Raw genomic sequence first — 18,206 nt, forward strand, 5'->3', positions numbered from 1 at the left:
CAACACTTAGAGGAAGAAGAAGCCAAACTGGGGAGTATAGAAACTTATGGGCGATTAAGTAACAAAGGGGCCCTTTTGTGAACATCACGCAGTTTGATAGGATACATTTCTTTTTTCAACTCAAGTCTAACCAGTCATTTAATATGGTAAATAAAAGTGGGATATAAACACATTATACAATTTCCTATTGGTGCAGAGGAAAAGCCCGCCCTGAAACATCATGCAATAAGACTTTATTTTTACACCAAATCAAGGCCAACAAAAGAATGTGACTCGTCTTCACTCAAGCAATCACTCAAGACCTCATTGGTGACAAATGGGCTTGGAGACAGGTTAATGTCAATAGATACAAGAGGAAAACCTGCTAGGACTGTGGGTGGTCAGCAAACAAACTCAACCACCTATCCCAGTACAGGTGTGATCCATTTGTCCATCACAAAGGCAGCGGGTGGGTCTATTCTCTATGTCAGTGATGGAGAGGGTGCTGACTGGGACAGGAGAGAGGTGATGGGTCAGTAACTGATCACCACAGGTGTGGAGGCTGCTGAGGGTGACAGAGATAGATGGGTTAAGGTCTGAGTGAGGGGAACACCTTTGTCCCTAGTTTTTTTCTTGGCCCATAAAGTGTCATCTGATTGCATTGGAAGAGGCTGAACTGTGTCCCCCAAATGGCACCCGATTCCCTATATAGTGCATTACTTTTGACCCGAGCCCATTGGGACTCCACCCTTCTCTTCTGTCCCATAGGGCACTGGTCAAAAGTAGTGGACTATATAGGGATTAGGGTGCCATTTGGGACACAAAATTCAGCCTCTTCCAATGCAATCAGATGACATGTTATGGGCCAAGAAACAAAAAGATTAGTAGGAAAACAAAACACCTGTTCTTATACCCATAAAGCTTACTTGTTCCTGATATGTGATTTGAGGTTAAAGGAGATATTGCAGACTATCACTGCAAAAGAGTTATGAATATAAACCTATGGGACAACACAGTTCAGTATGATTCAGATAAGATGCTCTTTTATTACAAACAGAGAACAATTATCTATCCCTTGTTTCCGATGTGATTTTTGACAAACCAATTAATAGCACAATGGCAACAAAATAATTAGTCAAACCTCTGAGAACTAATATCTTGTAAAATGAAGTGAAAGAGGAAAACTCCCCAGTACTAACAGACTAGTGTTCGTATTTTAAATTACCTTCAAATAATCGAAATGCTCTGTGACAATTTCAGACAAAAAATACATTTAAAAAAAAATAAAGAATTAAAAAAACAGCCAGCATATTTACAAAACAATAATATTGACTATGATTCTGGCCTGCTTAGTACTAACAAAGTACTACCCACGTAATTTTCCAGTGAAATACAATTTTTTAGGTACATTGCAACTTGAGCTGCTCCAAGAGCTGCTCCAAGAGTCTGTGTGTATAAGGCTAAACAATTCACCTTAAGTCAAGTACGCTGGTTTAAAAACAAGCAACAAAATGATAAATATTACAAAGAAAGACATAAGGCACCAACCTTTCTCTCCCAAGGCATTCAGTACTTACAATCAACACATGAATCAAATGTCTTCCCGACAATCAGCCTGATATCATCACACATAAAAACCATGAACATATATACACACGTATGTACATAAGCAGAAGAATAAACAATAAATGATTCAAACGAAAGGAAGGCAGTATAGGCACAGCAATAACTTAATCTCTTTCCATTTCAAACATGGTCAACTTGAAAACAAAAGCTTTGCCAAAGAAAAAAAAAGGGAAAAAATAATTTCAGTAAACATTCAATCACTTTCTTCTACTACAAATGAAATGACATGTCAAAGACCAGCCTGTATTTGAACAAATGTTCAAAACAGGGAGTAAGACCAAGCTAACCTCATATTGTGTGTACAGACAGACAGTAAAAGACATGAGAATGTATCCCTGCATTGTATTTAGCCTACGTGCCCACAACCCCTGGGTGGATGTCTGAGCAGTAGCTAAGCTAAGAAAAGTTTTCAGAGGGGCTCTGTCCATTTTAGTCAGGCACACGCTGGAAGCCTTGAATCAAACAGATAAAAAAACATGAGTGTGCTTGCATACACAGATGCTCTACACATCACTGAGGTCAAACATTTGCGATGTCCATCCAGGCAAGAGAAGTTAATTAAAAAGCTAAAACTTTGAGGTGAGGGCTGGGCTTTGAACATGGCAGGGTTGGAGTGTTCTAGGCAGTAGGCAGCATGTGGAGTGTGTGTGTGTGATATCCAAGTGTTTTATAAACCACCAAAGGGTTGGGAGCAAAAAAATAATAAGGATCAAATTAAAAAGAGTGTGTCCTCAATCTGCAAACTCCCACAAGGAGAAACAAAGCAGCCTCAGGCAAAAACCAAGCCCCACCAAGCCCCATCTGGAAATACCACAGGGAGATTACCACCTCTTTAACCCCCTCCTCCAACAGTCATGCTCCCCTCCCCCCGACCCGTTGACTGAAGAGATCGCTTTCCTTTAATGGCAAGGCTTTAGAGAGGCCACTTTGATCCTTTAGTTTCTCAGGTAGAATGAAGCAGCCGGGAAGAAGGAACAGGAAATGCTAGGTCAATACAAGCTAATGGAGATGAGACCACTGGTGATGTCAACCCTTTAGTAGCATTAACATCCTGGTCAGTTTCCCAAATAGCACCATATTCCCTATATAGTGCACTACTTATGACCAGAGCTCATAGGGCTCTGCTCAAAAGTACTGCACTACGTAAGGAATAGGGTGCCATGTGGGACACAGACCATGTCATGGTGCCTGGTTGTGTACTGGAAAAACTCCATCACAGATCACACTGACACATGCTGTACCAGGTTCCAGTCCTATCAGCTAAAAACAAGAAGTGGTCACCAACATCTGGACAATTGAGGAGTAGAAAAACATTGCCTGGGCCGATGAATCCCAGGTTCCTATTGTGCCATGCTGATAGCGGAGTCAGGACTAGATGGGTGTACCTAATAAACTGGCCACTGAGTGTATAGGGAATAGGGTGCCAGTTGGGACACAAATGCTAAAGAACATGTCCAATAAACTGTCCTAAATAGATGCTAAGCTTGAGATTTGTTCCTCCGATGTGCCTCATGGAGTCCTATCACAACTCATAGTCCTGACAACATCACTGTACAATCCTGCTCACATCAACATGTGGATATGTTCTATCGTCATCTAGAACCATAAACTTGTCAAATTGTCATAATGTAGAATCATTTTTCCCTTTCACATAACAGTTTCAGCACTCAAATTTAACAATCTGATTTAGGTGTTCTCAACAGCAAGAAGCAACCAGAATTGTACCTTTATGAAAAAGTCATATGATTACAGGCAAGCAATAAAGTGTACATTTTGGGGGAAATGTCATTGAATATGAGGGGTTTGAATTGATGCAACATAGTTCAGAATGTTTAAAAGGGACAGAAATATTTCACTAATGAGGGCTAAAATGCCAGACTCATGAGTCATGTTTACACACATAAAAGCAGAAAGACACAATGTGAACCGCTCACATCTGTTGAAACAACCTAGTACAGAGAAACCCTTGCCAAATGAACCCTAGTTCTAAAGTTAAGCCGATAATGACAGCAGATTACTGCCATTCCCAGCCTGCGATCATCTGTTGAGATGCCACGACGTTATAACACACTCCATATGGAAGTCATATGGAAGTCCTTGGGGTCAGAGCACACAAATGAGCCGGGAATGTTCATTCTTGTCAAGAAGAGTCTGTTTATTGAACTGATATAAATTCTCTATAATATATCTATTTCAACGCTTGTTAAATTATTGTCTCACCGAGTCATTTTGGGCCAAAAGGTATTTTCCAGCTCCCTTGGAGCTCTCAGACATACCACTCCCTGCGTGAGATCACAGACCCATCCATGTGGGACACATATTCGCTGTCTGTGCCGTTGTCAAAGCAGTCCTCCGGCAGGTAGGGAGAGCCGTTGGTCACTGTGGGGGTGTGAACGGGCAGCCCTCTGGGGTGGTGGATGGTGTTTTGGTTCTCAGCAGGGAAGTAGCTGCCCTCCCGGAGGCCCCTGTGGCCGTCGCCCCAATCATCCCTGTCCTGGATGTCGTTGGGGTAAATTATGTCCCCTCCCAGTCCCGGCTTGGGTTTCAGCTCCTGGCTGCCCTTGTAGGTAGAGTTCGGCCCGTCCCCGTAGACCTCCTGCAGCTCATGGGGCTGGAGCACGTCCAGCTGGGACTCCTTCTGCATGTCGGAGGGGCCCAGGTATTGCTTGGTGTAGTAGTCCCCCCTGAAGGTCCTCCGCTGGCGCATGAAGCAGGCTCCGCCCAGGATCAGCAGCAGCACCAGGAACAGAACCCCACCCACAGCCCCGCCCACTATGGTACCCAGGCTGCTGTCTGACAGGGAGGCCAGAGTGGGTGAGGTGGAGTGGCCGCTCGCTCCTCGACGCTTGTTGGGGGCCGTGCTGGTGCCAATAGTGTCCAGGAAGAGGGGAGTAGAGGTTGTGGGGACTGATGCTGTGGTGGGGGGAGGATCTGATGGATGGATAGAGGATGGGTGTGTAATGGGGGGGGGGCATAGATGAGGGTTTATGGAGGGAGGGAATGGCATGACAGAGAAGAAAAAAACAATTGTCAGTTAATAATGTCTTTAGTATGAATCTGACTGGTGACACAGTATAATCATTGAATACAGAACAAGTAGAATACACAAATGTTTATATCCTGTGAAAATAACATTTAGAAAATTACAGTTCACAAAAAAGCTTTAGTCTTAATTGAAATTGTAACACGGAACCCAAACCGGCTGCGGGCGTGCACCATCGTGCTCCATCATGCATAAATGTATTTTGTCCCCCACACCAAACGCGATCACAACACGCAGGTTAAAATATCAAAACAAACGCTGAACCAATTATATTAATTTGGGGACAGGTCGAAAAGCATTAAACATTTATGGCAATTTAGCTAGCTTGCTGTTGCTAGCTAATTTGTCCAGGAATATAAACATTGAGTTGTTAGTTTACCTGAAATGCACAAGGTCCTTTACTCCAAAAATTTATCCACACATAAAACGGTAAACCGAGTCGTTTCTAGTCATCTCTCCTCCTTCCAGGCCTTTTCTTCTCTTGATTTTATATTGCGATTGGCAACTTTCATTGGCGCGCGTGAGCAGTGTGGGTGCAATAATTGAATAATATAGATTTCTACATTTATTTTGCAACTCTGTAACACTGTTGTTTTGAAAGAGCATATGAATTAAATAAGTAAAGTGTCGGACAAATACCAAAGGCTCTGTAAAGGAGTGAGAGGCTCTGGTAGAAAGTCAAGAGAAAAAGGAGATTTAAGAGGGTCAGACCATGGTTGTGTGTGTGTGTGTGTGTGTGTGTGTGTGTGTGTGTGTGTGTGTGTGTGTGTGTGTGTGTGTGTGTGCGTGTGCGTGTGCGTATGTGTGCGATTAGTTATTCCCCTCTCTCTGGGAAGTCATGTGAGAAGATGAAACAGTGTGTGATCGATGTGAGGTTCGGCCTCTGATTTGTCCTTCAGTGGTTAGTTACTGTGATGACACCCAGAGCTAGACGAGACAGACAGAGACAGAGAGAGAGAAATAAGGACAGAGACAGAGACATCATTACAACACTGTATATACAGTGCCTTGCGAAAGTATTCGGCCCCCTTGAACTTTGCGACCTTTTGCCACATTTCAGGCTTCAAACATAAAGATATAAAACTGTATTTTTTTGTGAAGAATCAACAACAAGTGGGACACAATCATGAAGTTGAACGACATTTGTTGGATATTTCAAACTTTTTTAACAAATCAAAAACTGAAAAATTGGGCGTGCAAAATTATTCAGCCCCCTTAAGTTAATACTTTGCAGCGCCACCTTTTGCTGCGATTACAGCTGTAAGTCGCTTGGGGTATGTCTCTATCAGTTTAGCACATCGAGAGACTGACATTTTTTCCCATTCTTCCTTGCAAAACAGCTCGAGCTCAGTGAGGTTGGATGGAGAGCATTTGTGAACAGCAGTTTTCAGTTCTTTCCACAGATTCTCGATTGGATTCAGGTCTGGACATTGACTTGGCCATTCTAACACCTGGATATGTTTATTATTGAACCATTCCATTGTAGATGTTGCTTTATGTTTTGGATCATTGTCTTGTTGGAAGACAAATCTCCGTCCCAGTCTCAGGTCTTTTGCAGACTCCATCAGGTTTTCTTCCAGAATGGTCCTGTATTTGGCTCAATCCATCTTCCCATCAATTTTAACTATCTTCCCTGTCCCTGCTGAAGAAAAGCAGGCCCAAACCATGATGCTGCTGCCACCACCATGTTTGACAGTGGGGATGGTGTGTTCAGCTGTGTTGCTTTTACGCCAAACATAACGTTTTGCATTGTTGCCAAAAAGTTCAATTTTGGTTTCATCTGACCAGAGCACCTTCTTCCACATGTTTGGTGTGTCTCCCAGGTGGCTTGTGGCAAACTTTAAACGACACTTTTTATGGATATCTTTAAGAAATGGCTTTCTTCTTGCCACTCTTCCATAAAGGCCAGATTTGTGCAATATACGACTGATTGTTGTCCTATGGACAGAGTCTCCCACCTCAGCTGTAGATCTCTGCAGTTCATCCAGAGTGATCATGGGCCTCTTGGCTGCATCTCTGATCAGTCTTCTCCTTGTATGAGCTGAAAGTTTAGAGGGAAGGCCAGGTCTTGGTAGATTTGCAGTGGTCTGATACTCCTTCCATTTCAATATTATCACTTGCACAGTGCTCCTTGGGATGTTTAAAGCTTGGGAAATGTTTTTGTATCCAAATCCGGCTTTAAACTTCTTCACAACAGTATCTCGGACCTGCCTGGTGTGTTCCTTGTTCTTCATGATGCTCTCTGCGCTTTTAACGGACCTCTGAGACTATCACAGTGCAGGTGCATTTATACGGAGACTTGATTACACACAGGTGGATTGTATTTATCATCATTAGTCATTTAGGTCAACATTGGATCATTCAGAGATCCTCACTGAACTTCTGGAGAGAGTTTGCTGCACTGAAAGTAAAGGGGCTGAATAATTTTGCACGCCCAATTTTTCAGTTTTTGATTTGTTAAAAAAGTTTGAAATATCCAATAAATGTCGTTCCACTTCATGATTGTGTCCCACTTGTTGTTGATTCTTCACAAAAAAATACAGTTTTATATCTTTATGTTTGAAGCCTGAAATGTGGCAAAAGGTCGCAAAGTTCAAGGGGGCCGAATACTTTCGCAAGGCACTGTAGACATAATGACATTTGAAATGCCTTTATTGTTTTGGAACTTTTGTGAGTGTAATGTTTACTATTCATTTTGTATTGTTTATTTAATTTTTGTTTATTATCTATTTCACTTGCTTTGGCAATGTAAACATGTGTTTCCCATGCCAATAAACCCCCTTGAATCGAAATGAGAGACAGAGAGAGAGAGAGAGGGGATTACTATGTCTGAATATTGACCTCTCTAGGACAAAAAGCAGCCTGACCATGTTTCTCTAGAAACATCAAGAGTCTGACTACAAATAAGCAATAAAAGCCGCACTAGGACTGCTTTGTAAATCCACTTAACACTGGAGTCTAAGCTGCACTAGGACTGCTTTGTATCTCCACTTAATACTTACACACTCCTTCCAGTTCTCTGCTGCCAATGACTGAAACGAACTGCAAAAATCTCTGAAGCTGGAGACTCTTACTTCCCTCACTTGCTTTAAGCACCAGCTGTCAGAGCAGCTCACAGATCACTGCACCTGTACATAGCTCATCTGTAAATAGCCCATCCAATCTACCTCATCCCCATACTGTATTTATTTACTTATCTTGCTCCTTGCACCCCAGGATCTCAACTTGCACATTCATCTTCTGCACATCCTACCATTCCAGTGTTTAATTGCTATATTGTAATTACTTTGCCACCATGGCCTATTTATTGCCTGTATATAGATATTTCTACTGTATTATTGATTGTATGTTTGTTTATTCCATGTGTAACTCTGTGTTGTTGTATGTGTCGAACTGCTTTGCTTTATCTTGGCCAGGTCGCAGTTGCAAATGAGAACTTGTTCTCAACTAGCCTACCTGGTTAAATAAAGGTGAAATAAAAAATAAATAAACTGGAGTCTAAGCTGCACTAGGACTGCTTTGTATCTCCACCTAACACTAGAGTCTAAGCTACAACTGATCAAATGCAACCAGGATGGCAGCAAGCATAGCCTTCAGCTAATTACATATTGGCTGCAATTTACCTGACTTAGCAAGAATCTAACTAACCTGCAATTGTAAAGCAGTGACTAAGAGACCAGTGATAATGTAAAGCGGGAGAAGGGGGAGGGGAGAGGCAGCTCAAGGTCAGTGAGCTGATCTATAACGCCTCCTCCTTAGCCTTAAGACAACCACCTCCAAGCTCCCCAGCTAGATCTCCTCATATAAAATCACATTTTATTTGTCACATGCTTCATAAACAACAGATGTAGACTAACTGTGAAATGCCAACTTACGGGTTCTTCCCAACAATCCAAATAAAAAAATAGAAACAGAAGGAATAAATACACAATGAGTAACGAGTACAGAGTCAATGTGCAGGGGTACCAAGTTATAGGAAATGATGGCGGAAATATTATGTACAAAAAATGGCTAAGACATTTCATCCTGGTAGCTAGAGAGGGACATGGTGTATGATGGGGAGCACTGAGCACCAGGGGACAATATAGGCACAATATACACCCTCCATGGTCGAAGGTAATGCACTGTATAGGGGATAGGGTGCCATTTGGGACACATATCCTGCAGCCCACCATGTAGGACACTGTGGAAACACCACTGTGTATCTGAGACAGCCACGAAGGAGAAGGGCGGGGATGAAACATGCTCTGCCTGCCTGCTACTGTGGCTTAGGTCTGGATGCATCCATGTCCACATGGGCTCAGTGAGAGAAGCGGCATATGCCGGACTCCTCCATGTTGTTGGCTTGAAGAGGCCAAATTGCTCAATGCAAGTCCTTCCTGGACAGGGTGTCAACCAAGCTTTAGACTTTGTCCCAAATGGCACCCTATTCCCTGGAGTCCTGCTTGCTGGAAAACTATGTGTGCGCCCCTGTGTGCGCCTTGGTCAAAAGTAGTGCACTATATAGGGAACCGGGTATAATTTGGGGCGCACACATAGTTTTCGAACGAGTGAGACCCGTCTAAACCCTGCCTACTCACAGATGAAGACTGACCACCTGCTTTAGTTTGAGGCTCCTCCAGTCTGTTCTCCCTCTCAGTGAGAAATCAGAGAGATTGCGTGCCAGGGGAGAATGTGTCCAAGAGTAGGAGTCCTTATGTTTGGATGTAGATTAGAAGGAAAGGGGAAATTAAAATACAAGAAGAGCACAGTTGTCATGCTCCATACATAAAGAATAATAGAGAAGCCAAACATGAAAATAAAGGAGGGAGATGAGGAGGGAGATGAGAGGAGGATTATTATTATTATTTTTTTACCTTTATTTAACTAGGCAAGTCAGTTTAGAACACATTCTTTTTACGACAGCCTACCAAAAGGCAGAAGGCATCCTGCGGGGATGGGGTGTCACGCTCGTCGTTGTAAGAATGGTCGGACCAAGATGCAGCGTGGGGTAGGTTAATCATATTTATTAATGATAAGCAGCAACAAAACAGGAAAGAGAAAACCAGCCTTGTAGGGATCAACAGCAACAATACAAAAACAAGATCCCACACAAAACAGGTGGAAAAAGGCTGCCTAAATATGATCCCCAATCAGAGACAACGATAGACAGCTGCCTCTGATTGGGAACCATACCAGGCCAACATAGAAATGCAAAAACTAGAGTACCCATCCTAGTCACACCTTGACCTAACCAAAATAGAGAATAAAAAGGATCTCTAAGGTCAGGGCGTGACATGGGGGCTGGGATTAAATAAAATATAAATATAGGACAAAACACACATCATGACGAGACAACACAACACTACATAAAGAGAGACCTAAGACAACACAGCAAGGCAGCAACACATGATAACACAGCATGGTAGCAACACAACATAACAACATGGTAGCAACACAACATGGTAGTAGCACAAAACATGGTACAAACATTATTGGGCACAGACAACAGCACAAAGGGCAAGAAGGTAGAGACAACAATACATCACACGAAGCAGCCACAACTGTCAGTAAGAATGTCCATGACTGAGTCTGTGAATGAAGAGATTGAGATAAAACTGTTCCGTTTTAGGGCCATATGAAATCATTTTTTCCCCCTCCAAATTCCGTTTTATTTATCCCAAATTCCGTTTTTTCCATTTCCATTTTTCTGAATTCTGTGTTTTACGATTTATGCTAATTTTATCATCAATCTATCTAATAATAATGTGAATGAATAAAACGTCAACAATTTAATAAGATATAACAGTACATTTTTAATGATGCAACACAAAATTGCAATATTTTTTTATCAAGGAAAATAATTAAATTTAGTGTTTAATTATGAATGAAAAGAGTAATGCAAGAATCTAGGCAACAATGCAGCAACCTTCTCCTCCATTTCCAGCTGGCTGAGGATGTTTGTGACTGCCTGGGATGATGACTTTTCTGCCAACAAAAACTCTGTACAGATGAACATGCTCTACATGGTACTTCACTGCCTCAAACCAGCTATTCCATCTGGAGCTCACTGCTTCAGGAGGAGCCTTGACCTGCACAAACTCCTTCACAATGAGGAAGCTCACCTATTTTCTGACAGGCTTCTTGAAGAAGACAGATCTCATCCATGTCACAAGTGATGCAACTTCAGAGAAATATTTGTAGCGCTGCCAGGTCTCACACACCAGATTGATAACATGGCAGAGACAGGTTACATGGACACTGTTGGGCAACACTCCTTTCAGAACCTCCTTGTATGCCTTCAGGCAGTAGGAGGCATTATCTGTGACCACTGCCCAGGCATCATTCAGGATCAGATTGTTGCTGTGGAGGGAGGTTAGTGCCTTGAAAAAGTATTCATCCCCCTTGGCGGTTTTCCTATTTTGTTGCATTACAACCTTTAATTTAAATGGATTTGATTTGGATTTCATGTAATGGATATACACAAAATAGTGAAGTGGTGAAGTGAAATTTAAAAAAGAACTTGTTTAAAAAAATTATAAATGGAAAAGTTCTGTGTATTCACCCCCTAAATAAGATCTGGTGCAACCAATTACCTTCAGAAGTCACATAATTAGTTAAATAAAGTCCACCTGTGTGCAATCTAAGTGTCACATGATCTGCCACATGATCTCAGTATATATATACACCTGTTCTGAAAGGCCCCAGAGTCTGCAACACCACTAAGCAAGAGGCACCACCAAGCAAGCGGCACCATGAAGACCAAGGAGCTCTCCAAACAGGTCAGGGACAAAGTTGTGGAGAAGTACAGATCAGGGTTGGGTTATAAAAAATATCTGAAACCTTGAACATCCCACGGAGTACCGTTAAATCCATTATTAAAACATGGAAAGAATACAATAAACCTGCCAAGAGAGGGCCTGGTCCAGGCAATGAGGGCATTAATCAGAGAGGCAACAAAGAGACCAAAGATAACCCTGAAGGAGCTACAAAGCTCCACAGCAGAGATTGGATTATCTGTCCATAGAACCACTTTAAGCCATACACTCCACAGAGCTGGGTTTTACGGAAGAGTGTCCAGAAAAAAGCCATTGCTAAAAGAAAAAAATAAGCAAACATTTGGTGTTCGCCAAAAGGCATGTGGGAGACTCCCCGAACATATGGAAGAAGGTCCTCTGGTCAGATGAAACTAAAATCGAGCTTTTTGGCCATCAAGGAAAATGCTATGTCGGGCGCAAACCCAACACCTCTCATCACCTCCAAAAACACCATCGCCACTGTGAAACATGGTTGTGGCAGCATCATGCTGTGGGGATGTTTTTCATCGGCAGGGACTGGTAAACTGGTCACAATTGAAGGAATGATGGATGGCGCTAAATACAGGGAAATTCTTGGGAGAAACCTGTTTCAGTCTTCCAGAGATATGAGATTGGGACCGGAGGTTCACCTTCCAGCAGGACAACCCTAAGCATACTGCTATAGCAACACTCGAGTGGTTTAAGGGGAAACATTTAAACTTTAATGATGTTTTAACCTAAAATAATATTGTGACAAAATAAGTGTTATTTAAATTAAGTGTAAGCACAATATAGATACTGCGATAGTTAGCTAGATGGAGAGGCAGACGGCTGCTGACATTATGCATCGCTATATTTCACCACGATAGCTTGTGGTTTGGAATATCACAATTTGCAGGTGGACAATTAACATTGCAGAATGTAAATGTAGTCTATTGCAACGGTATATTAATAGACTGTCAAGTTAAGTTAACTCACCAATGACAATGTTCGAACGCTGCAATCCCTTGCATCTGTTGTTTCGTCAACAACCACCGTAAACCTCTTCCCACGGATCTTCAGTAGAACGGCAGTCATATGTTGGTCGAACACACGGGGCAGGTGAGTTTGACGGAGGCTGCTCTCATTTTCTGGTAACTCCCCTCCCTGTTTGCAATGCTTCACTAGAAACGGCCATAGCTTTCTTAGCTTTTCTAAGGGGATGTCACACTCTGCCTGAATAAATTATCGCATTGAATCTGCTGATGCGCTTGCACTAGTAATTGTCGTTTGAAAAGGCATGCTCTGGCTAACAGGCTGACCACATCGCTTGCGTCGCATGCGTTGCAAAATAAATGTAGAAATCTATGTTATTCAATTATTGCACCCACACTGCTCGCACGTTTCATCTTCTCACATGACTTCCCAGAGAGAGGGGGGGAATAACTCATCTCACATACACACATATACACGCACACACACACACACTGGTCTGACCCTCTTAAATCTCCTTTTTCTCTTGACTTTCTACCAGAGCATCTCACTCCTTTACAGAGCCTTTGCTATTTGTCCAGACACTTTACTTATTTAATTCATTTAATTCTTATTTAATTAATATGCTCTTTCAAAACAACAGTGTTACAGAGTTGCAAAATAAATGTAGAATATATATATTATATATTATTCAATTATTGCACCCACACTACTCCTGCGCGCCAACGAGCGTCTGCGTTGCCAAGTCAGTTCTATTTCTGGAGCAGATCGCGCTGCAAGTCCTGCCTCTCCCATCTCCTCATTGGTTTATAGAAGCAGGTGCCATCTCCTCATTGGTTATACCCACGTGGGTGACTGAAAGACAAATGAGGTCAGTGGCGGTAATGCACCTAATTTATGAAAGTTGCCAATCGCAATATAAAATCAAGAGAAGAAAAGGCCTGGAAGGAGGAGAGATGACTAGAAACGACTCGGTTTACCGTTTTATGTTTGGATTAATTGGTGGAGTAAAGGACCTTGTGCATTTCAGGTAAAATAACCAACTCAATGTTTATATCCCAGGACAAATTAGCTAGCCACAGCAAGCTAGCTAGCTAAAATTGCCATAAATGTTCAATGCTTTTCGACCTGTCCTCAGATGAATATAATTGGTTCAGAGTTTGTTTTGATAATTTAACCTGCGTGTCGTGATCACTTTTGGTGTGGGTTGTCAAAATAAATATATGCACAATGGCGCACGCGTAGCGTAGCTGGTTTGGTTCCGTGTAACACAGTGCTTTTCCCTGTTCTTCACATGGGCTTCAGACTTTAAAAGGCTGTCACATGTATTTTTACAGGTCCAATCAATAGTATGTTGACAGAATTTGCAAAACAGCTTATCGCCTGACTCATAATAGTCCATTGGGTATTGCTCTGCTCTGAATTTAGGGGTTAGGGTCGAATTTTTTAGTTTTTTTGACGAATTGGCGCCTCTTCGACATGTTTCTCAAAGTGACAGCCAAGTTGTGAGGTGACGTAAGGTTCCTACGCATGATCGACCAACCCCCTCCCCCCCAAAACACCCCAATCGAAAACTGAATTATTTCTCTAGGCCTACTCGTCTGTAATTTTACAATTATGAAATCATTTAAATTACTACAATAATCAGCCAAATTATGGAAAATTCTGCAATATACCAAGTTTTACAGTTGATTCCATTTTTATTACCAAATTCCGTGATTTCGTTCGCATTATCCTAATCTAGGAAATCATAGGGCCCTACAGTTTGAGTGTTTGTTGCAGCTCGTTCCAGTCGCTAGCTGCAGCGAACTGAAAAGAGGAGCGACCCATGGATGTGTGTGCTTTGGGGATCTATAACAGAATGTGACTGGCAGAGCAGGTGTTATATGTGGAGGATGTGGGCTGCAGTAGATATCTCAGACAGGGGGAAGTGAGGCCTAAGAAAGTTTTATAAATAAGCATCAACCAGTGGGTCTTGCGACAGGTATACAGAGATGACCAGTTTACAGAGGAGTATAGAGTGCAGTGAAGTGTCCTATAAGGATCATTGGTGGCAAATCTGATGGCCGAATGGTGAAGAACATCTAGCCGCTCGAGTGCACCCTTACCTGCCAATCTATAAATTATGTCTCTGTAATCTAGCATGGGTAGGATGGTGATCTGAATCAGGGTTAGTTTGGCAGCTGGGGTGAAAGAGGAGCGATTACGATAGAGGAAACCAAGTCTAGATTTAACCTTAGCCTGCAGCTTTCATATGTGCTGAGAGGTGGAGGAGGGAGACGAGAGGAGAGGGAGCGGGGATGGGGAAGCTGCTGGCTGTGTGTTCTACAAGCAGTGCTCGCTTGCATCAGAACAGCCTGGTATTGTTGTGAGGACAAATTGAGAAAAACAATGTTTATAGAGCTTTTTGGGGGGGGGTGTCCTCTGTCTGTTTTGCAAGTCAGTCATTAATTAATGTGTATTCAATTAAAGTAAATATCATTAGTCATCTCTTGATGAGTGAACGGAAACAACATGCAGCTCTTACAGCAGAGCATGGAGCACACATCCCCTTTTACGGGGAGCGTCTGTTACTGTATCTGTGTGTTACTCATCGTGTCCAACCCTGAAAAATTACCTTTGACAACAAATAAGAGAAACAAAAAAGGGCAAATTGCTGCACACTGTGCTCCCATTGACAAGTAGGCATATCGTTGCATATTAGTGCACACTGTGTTCCTAAAAACAAACAGGGTGAAACACTCACTCTCTGATGATATCACAGATATATAATGTTGCCAAAACCACAACAATTTTAACCTTTGGTGCCAATACTGTGTGTTTATGTTACTCTTTTCTCCTCTGGTGTCTGGAATGGTTGCAAATGGAGACAGGCCCTGTTTTATCTCATGGTGGGCCTGAAGGGTTTAACCAAGGCCGTACTTTCTCACCTTGTATCCAGACATGAACGTCCTGACCGCGTGGACCGATGTCATTGGACACCTCACACCTGTACAGTCCAGAGTCATTTCTCTCCAGAGGACGAGTGAAAGTAAAAGTGTTGTTCACTATATCCACACCGTCAGGCATCGGCCCATCCAACCTGTTAAGAAAGGAGATCATATATAAACACAGGGATACACAAACATTGCTGAATATTACTAGCCAGCAATGATCACAGTAGTGGTACCTCCGAAATGACACCCTATTCTCATTATAGTGCACTACTATGTGCCCTGGTCAAAAGTAGCAAACTACATAGGGAATGGGGTGCTATTTGTGACGCGGGCAGTGTATGGCATGTTGTGGGGTGTAGTGGGTGGGTAAGCTGCTAGCTAGAGGACCCTGACCTGGTCCAGGAGAAGTGGTGGGCAGGTGGGTTGGCTTTGGCTCCACAGTCCAGCTTCACATTGTCCTGACCAACAAACCAGTTCTGGTCATATCCTACCACCGTCACCTCAGGAGCAACTGGAAAAGAAGCACAATCTTATTATAATTATTATTTGTTACTTAGCTACTTTGTAATAAAGTAGACTAGGGTACATACCATGTAGGCCTATTGTATAAGATACACTATGATCAGGATCCATTAATAACACAACTGACCAAGAATATTTGTTCTACACAAAACAAGAGATTCATAAAAAATAATAATAAAGCATTGTACACAATGGCCAATGTGCTCCCTTGTAGTACAGCGATGACAAATTAGCTTTCGCCCCAGGGGGGAAAAGCAAGCAATATAAGAACAAAAAAAACTGATAATCAAAATGAAAAAGCAGAGGCAAAGGATTCTACAGCACAGGGGTTGAGAGAGAGAGAGAGAGAGAAAGAGAGAGGAGATGTAGGGCTACATCAGACAGGTCAGAGTGAGGAGATGTAGGGGTAATAATCAATCCACTCTCTCCAGCAGCTCACCACCAGAAACAAACAGAACAGAGAGAAGCCTACCAGAGGTATTACAGATGCCACTGACTGTACTGTAATACATGTAGTAAACAATGACTTTGGTATCCAATTTCCCCCTTTTGACTTTTGAAGAGTGAGCAGGCAGAATGTATTAAAGTACAAAGCCGGGCAGGGAACAAGACGTTATGAATGCGTCATGTTGACCTTTGCACTTTGTTTGTTTGTGGTGCTTCTTTTGCACTTAAAAATCCCCTGCCTCTGCATTTGACATGATTTATTGAGTTCCAAAGCCTTTCTCTTCCTGTATTAACCTCGCCTTTCTGCATCTCCCTCCTTCTGCACCCACCTCCCCCCACCTCTCTTCCCCCTGCTGCTGCTGCTGAGGCTTGATCAATATTTCATAAAACACCTTCATTAACCTGCACTCACATAGTCCAAACAGATACTATACACTATTCATCAGTTCAGGTTGCCAAGGAAGCATGCATCAATGATTATAAAATTAAGATTACTCTTTAATGGCCCTTTTATGAGGAAACGAGGGAAGATGGGGAGTCGGTCTGGTCTCTGAGCATACTGCACTGTAAAACAGGCTATCGACATATACAGATTATAGATCAGATACAGACAGCAGCCCTTCACTGACACATGTGGCAGTTGTCTAAATCTTTATGTAGTCAGAGAGCGCATGCTGAAATATGAGCAGCAGCTGTATCTGAGACAAGACAAACCATCTACCATAAAGCCCACCTATCAGCACAGCAACCCCTCTCAAACAGAACACAAAGATAGCGAGCTACCCCTCTCCTTGTCATAGTGGCACACAGCTCTATATACAGTGCATTCAGAAAGAATTCAGACCCCTTGACTTTTTCCACATTTTGATACGTTACAGCCTTGTTGTAAAAATATTTTTTTTTTTTTTTTTAAACCCTCATCGACACACAATACCCCATAATGACAAGGGAAAAACACGTTCAGACATTTTTGTAAATGTATATAAAAAAATAATGAAATAACACATTTACTTAAGCACCTTTGGCGGCGATTACAGACTCGAGTCTTCTTGGGTATGACGCTACAAGCTTGGCACACCTGTATTTGGGGAGTTTCTCCCATTCTTCTCTGCAGATCCTCTCAAGAGTGTCGCTGCACAGTTATTTTCAGGTCTCTCCAGAGATGTGAGATCGGGTTCAAGTCCGGGCTCTGGCTGGGCCACTCAAGGACATTCAGAGGCTTTTCCCGAAGCCACTCCTGCATTGTCTTGGCTGTGTGCTTAGGTTTGCTGTCCTGTTGGAAGGTGAACCTTCGCCACAGTCTGAGGTCCTGGAGCAGGTTTTCATCAAAGATCTCTCTGTACTTTACTCTGTTAATCTTTTCCTCAATCCTGACCAATCTCCCAGTCCCTGCCACTGAAAAACATCCCTACAGCATGATGCTGCCACCACCATCCTTCACATTAGGGATGGTGCCAGGTTTCCTCCAGACGTGATGCTTGGTATTCAGGCCAAAGAGTTCAATCCTGGTTTCAACAGACCAGAGAATCTTGTTTCTCATGGTCTGAGTCCTTTAGGCGCCTTTTGGCAAACTGCAAGCTGGCTGTCATGTGCCTCCATAGAGGAGCTCTGGCGATCTGTCAGAGTGACCATCGGGTTCTTGGTCACATCCCTGACCAAGGCCCTTCTCCCCCCGATTGCTCAGTTTGGCCGGGCAGCCAGCTCTAAGAAGAGTCTTGGTGGTTCCAAACTTCATCCATTTAAGAATGATGGAGGCCACTGTGTTCTTTGGGACCTTCAACGCTGCAGAAATGTTTTGGTATACTACCCCAGATCTGTGCCTCGACACAATCTTGTCTCGGATCTACAGACAATTCCTTCGACCTCATGGCTTGGTTTTTGCTCTGACATGCACTATGAACTGTG

General features: G+C 42.7%; 1 protein-coding gene across 5 annotated transcripts in view; it reads right to left on the minus strand.

Moving 5' to 3' along the window:
• The window catches only part of si:ch211-149e23.4 (nectin-3-like protein), a 107,985-nt gene that overhangs the window by 31,086 nt on the left and 58,693 nt on the right, over window positions 1-18,206 (minus strand). For 4 of the 5 annotated variants that reach the window (XM_090223574.1, XM_021587951.3, XM_021587952.3 and 1 more), the window contains exons 5-6: window positions 15,726-15,843; window positions 15,327-15,478 (exon numbers count right to left, since the gene is read on the minus strand). In XM_090223574.1, the coding sequence (XP_090079700.1) occupies window positions 15,327-15,478; window positions 15,726-15,843 (270 nt within the window). Of the gene's footprint in view, window positions 1-1,000; window positions 4,537-15,326; window positions 15,479-15,725; window positions 15,844-18,206 lie in introns of those variants that run through there. The other variant, XM_090223579.1, reaches the window with a different exon arrangement.

This window comes from Oncorhynchus mykiss, chromosome 27 (genome assembly GCF_057628025.1).
Source record: "Oncorhynchus mykiss isolate SJ-2025 chromosome 27, ASM5762802v1, whole genome shotgun sequence".
NCBI classification, from domain to species: Eukaryota; Metazoa; Chordata; class Actinopteri; order Salmoniformes; family Salmonidae; genus Oncorhynchus; species Oncorhynchus mykiss.